The sequence below is a fragment of the Puntigrus tetrazona genome, unplaced genomic scaffold, assembly GCF_018831695.1.
Source record: "Puntigrus tetrazona isolate hp1 unplaced genomic scaffold, ASM1883169v1 S000000150, whole genome shotgun sequence".
Taxonomy (NCBI): domain Eukaryota; kingdom Metazoa; phylum Chordata; class Actinopteri; order Cypriniformes; family Cyprinidae; genus Puntigrus; species Puntigrus tetrazona.
The window spans coordinates 597501-602500 of record NW_025047826.1 but is presented as its reverse complement, the minus strand read 5'-3'; the positions used below and the strand labels follow the sequence as shown (position 1 = coordinate 602500).

General features: G+C 41.4%; 1 protein-coding gene across 1 annotated transcript in view; it reads right to left on the bottom strand.

Moving 5' to 3' along the window:
- LOC122332932 (arf-GAP with Rho-GAP domain, ANK repeat and PH domain-containing protein 1) overlaps positions 1 to 5000 on the bottom strand; it is a 56670-nt gene that overhangs the window by 25927 nt on the left and 25743 nt on the right. The window contains 2 exon segments of the mRNA XM_043230408.1: positions 4415 to 4597; positions 4674 to 4759. Of these exon segments, the coding sequence (XP_043086343.1) occupies positions 4415 to 4597; positions 4674 to 4759 (269 nt within the window).

Here is a 5000-nt window from a genome sequence, read left to right as displayed (position 1 = left end):
TGAATTTACGGTTGCCCTAAAAAAAAATAATATTTACTTGAAAATTTGAAGTAATCATTACTTAAATATATAACGTTCATTTTAACAACTGTTTTAAGTTGCGTTTCCTCATGACAGTGTAGCTACACACTGACTCCCAGAATGCACTGCGGCAGAATAAATTATACAATTGTTTCGTTTTACGGGGTTTTTTTGTTTTTATTAGCAAATTTCATATCGGTCGGCAGCAGCACGACAAAAAAGAGCAAATAAAATGGTTACGCAGTTAATAAAAATAACTGAAACTGAATGGTTGTGATGGTTGTAATTGGTGGTCAGTGTGTGACTTCACCACGTAACAATTATTATTATAAGTATTATATCATGCTAATTAAAAACCTCTCAAGTGGTTTTACAAAAAAGTGTAAAAGACCACACACACAAAAAAATATATATAACTATATAACAAAAAAACCTTGCGTGGCTCGTGTGACGCTCAGCTGTACTGAAGATAACTTAACCTGGAGGACTTTCTCTTCTTCTGTGGTTTATGTTGAACATCAGCAGCATATTAGTGCACTGCTTTATCAATCATCCCTTCCTGTGTGGCTTCTTGGATATTTTACCCACGTGAATGGTTTTATTTGCCTTGTAAGGTTACTAAGTGTACCCCGCTCGTTCACTGAGTTTCTATTCTTTGATGGTCAAAATCTTCACTTGAATATTTCCAATCTCCACTCAAATCAAAACAAAGTTAACAAGCGTTTCCTGAAGGAAACAGAGGAGATGAAGACATCTTAAATCAGTCTAGATCACAAACATCAGCTTTCAGTGTGCACTTCAGTACGAGATAAAACACCAATCAGAACCAACCTATCATCACCGACGGCGCACACACACACACACACGCACACACACACACACACACACACACTCACACACACACTCACACACACACTCACACACACACACACACACACACACACACACACACACACACACACACACACACTCACACACACACACACACACTCACACACACTCACACACACTCACACACACTCGCACACACACTCGCACACACACACACACACACTCACACACACACACACACACACACACACACACACACACACACACACACACTCACACACACACACACACACACACACACACACACACACACACACACACACACACACACACACACACTCACACACACTCACACACACTCACACACACACACACACACACACACCCCTGCAACGTGTGTGAACGTGTATGGTGTTTGTTTATAACATGTAGCATTAAGATTCCAGAAGCCTGCAATGAAAACACACACACACACACACACACACACAGTGAATTAATTTGACAGCAGGCAGGAAAAACTAAAGAGATGAAAGAGAAACGTCACATACAGTGATCAGGATGTTGTTGTCACAACTTCCACAACAGGACACACACACACACACACACACACACACACACGTTTACTTGGTTGTCTAAGTGGAGAGACTGCATAGATTTCTATTATTTTTATATACATATAAATACTTCAACTAAGCAGTAACCCACACATTAACACAACTAAATCATGATAAGAAGGTTTTTGAGGGTTTGTCAGGTTTTGCTCACTTCCAGGTACAAGTTTGTCTAAAACAATATATAGAGCACACACACACACACACACACACACACACACACACGGCGCTCTGACACAACTGCAGAAAGAGAAGAAAAGCATGTCAGGCAGGAGAGAAATTCCTCATGGCACACGCGCACACACACACACACACACACACACACACATCATACCGGAGACACACATGAACACAATACAAGCGCACACACACACACCAGCATAACATTAACACAGTACAGAAACACACTCATTCATCAGGACATTAGTAAATCAGCCTCTGTCTGTGTGTGTGTGTGTGTGTGACACACAAAGCGTCCATTGAGGAAGGTAAAACTGCTGCTACACAAAGAATTTGAAGAGAGACACACAATCATGGTCTCCTGCTCATTCTCTGTATATTGTTGGGTGGGTCTGTCTTAGCATTCCTTAGTCTTGCAGTATACACACACACACACACACACACACACACACAGAGAGAGAGAGAGAGAGAGATCGCAGCACAGCACATGTGTGTCTAATGTAATGTGTGTGTGTGTGTGTGTGTGTGTGTCTTCCAGTGATAATAACATCATGTGAAAGCTGCAGAAAACTTTCAAACGGCCAAACACACACACACACATGCACATTTTAAAAAAACACGCTGGAAACACACTTAAACAACACTCAAAACATCTGCAAACACTTAAAAAAAAACACTTGTAACACATACTTAAAATACACAAACACTTTTAAAGACACATTTAAAACATGCACACACACACACACAGATTTATAACAGACTGAAACACACTTAAACATAAACACTTGAATACAGACATTTTAAACAACAATAGCAGCAACAACTCACCCAGGTGACTGGCACGAGATTGAAAGTTCAAAGGTCAGCCCTCGACCTGGGTGTGTGTGTGTGTGTGTGTGTGTGTGTGGTATAAGTAAAGTCCAGAGCCACCCAAACACACACACTGCTGTGAAACACAGCCGAGTGAACGACAGAATGAGAGAATGAGGGACAAATAAGAGCAGAGAGGGACGGGGGGCGGGGCCTCCAACAGAGGGGGCGGGGTCAGATACATCTTCACACTGGAGGCGGAGCTTGTTACAGTCGGACCAATCTCTGATGCAGAGTTAAGATATTCAGTTTACTTTAAAAGTAATATCAATACAGCGTATTTTAAAGGGAGGAATCAAATCATTCTGATACTGTACTGGCTGCAGGCGGAGTCCTGCTCATTGAATATGTCTAAAGCAAGGATGCAGAACTACGGGAAAGGGTCAAAGGTCACTCCCGGTGGCCAGAATGATGCGTCATAACCCTGTTAGAGATCACATGTCTTCAGATTCATTCTGCTCCGTCTCTCTCTCTCTGTCAGTGAATGGACTCTTTGTCTGTCCGTCTCTTCTCTTCCCACTGAAACAGCACAGAGGAATCCTGGGAGCTCATGAGTGTGTGTGTGTGTGTGTGTGTGTGTGTGTGTGTGTGTGTGTGTGTGTGTGTGTGTGTGTGTGTGTGTGTGTGTGTGTGAGAGTGTGTGTGTGTGTGTGTGTGTGTGTGTGTGTGTGTGTGTGTGTGTGTTGTTTTAGGAAGCAGATCACATCACGCTGTGATTGGTTTTGTGTTGTTTTGGTGGACTGCAGTGAAAGCTTCCTGTGTGTGTGTGTGTGTGTGCAAATGAATCATCTAATCAGAACCACACACACACACACGTCAGGATTAATCTCAGACACAATGTTGATGATACTAGATAAACTCACTAACTGTAAATCTCACATGAACTGGTTGATATCAGGTCAAACACTACATATCACAAAATCCTTGTGTCACAATAACACACACACACACACACACACACACACACACACACACACACACACACACCTGCACAACAAGAACTAAAAGAAATTTCAGACTGAATCAATTCAGTTCAAGTTCATTTTGTACGGTGCTTTAAGATATTGTACAGTTCTACTGTATATTTGTAGTTCTATATTTGTAGTTCACATTATGACAATGCGTCTAATTAATATTCACTTGATGTGGGCGGGGCTTACACAAAACCGATTCTGAAAATAGAAGCGGGATGGAATTTAAACACGCACCGTACTAAGATAGAAGCACGCTGTGGTTTGAAGCTTTCATCGGCGCATAGCGCTCAGTAAAGCATGTTTAAATGATGATAATCAATGCAGCACTGGGCAGCAGTCAGCGGGATCCCCTCATTAGTATGCACTAGGCAGTCATTCTGAACACAGCCGTTCATCACGTCTCAGCCACAGATTACAGAGCGCTTTTATCACGTCACTGGAACACTTTAAACAGGACTGACGCTAAACCTTGTGAATGAAAGAGGGGTTTAACATCAGAAATATGCAGCACTAAGTGTCTTCTTTACAAAAGAAAACTATTTAGAGTGACAGGTTTTTCCCCTTTTTGATTTCTCTTCCGATCACTACTCTTTTTCCCAAACAAATGCATGAAAATAAACACATTTTCACCATTTTTTTGGAATAAATTGCTGCATAAATCTGTGTGAATGATGAACAAGCCCCTCAGAAAAAAACGTAAAGAAGCATACTAGAATTGAAGCAACAAAAAGAACGGTTTTCAATGTTTAAAAATAGACCAAAAAGCACTAAAGAGCACTGGTTTCGCCAGCAGTGTCTCGCTCCAAAGCAACACAAACCATAATTCATTTTTGATGTTTCATGTTTAAAGATGTTTTTGGCTCCTCGGGTTTTCTGCTAGTTGCATCTCAGCCAAATACCGTATTGAGATCATTTCTTCAGACTCACGTTATTGAGTTCTCTCTGGTTCCCGAACAGCGGGTGATATCGGCGGTATTTTCCCTCGCGGTACTTGGCGATGATGAAGCGGCGGCGCTCCTCGCTGCTGCTGTTCAGGGTCAAGGCCTCGCTGGGAGGGACGTTCGCCGCCCAAAACTGATTGGCTCGCTCGTTTCCGAGAGCCAGGAAGAGCTGGGACACGAGGAGAGGACCGATGAAGACCGGCTCGAGGAGCAGAGAACCAGAGAACAATCACACAAACACACACCTGGATGAGATCTTCGGTCCACACCTTCTTGTCCATCTTGAGACTGCGTACTTTAGATATGCTGGGGCCGAGGCCGCGGTGCTCTCCTGTTACAGACAGATGTACGATTCAGAGAACAATACAATGGTAACTTTACGCTAAAACCAAAAATTGCAATTTAATTTGTGATAAATTATTGCATTTTTTTTTATCTGCCACACAATTTGGTGACATAATAATAGTAGTAATAATAATAATAATAATTATTATTATTATTATTATTATTATTATTATTAATATTAACAATAATATTATTATATATGAATACAATACTACTAATAATAGTAT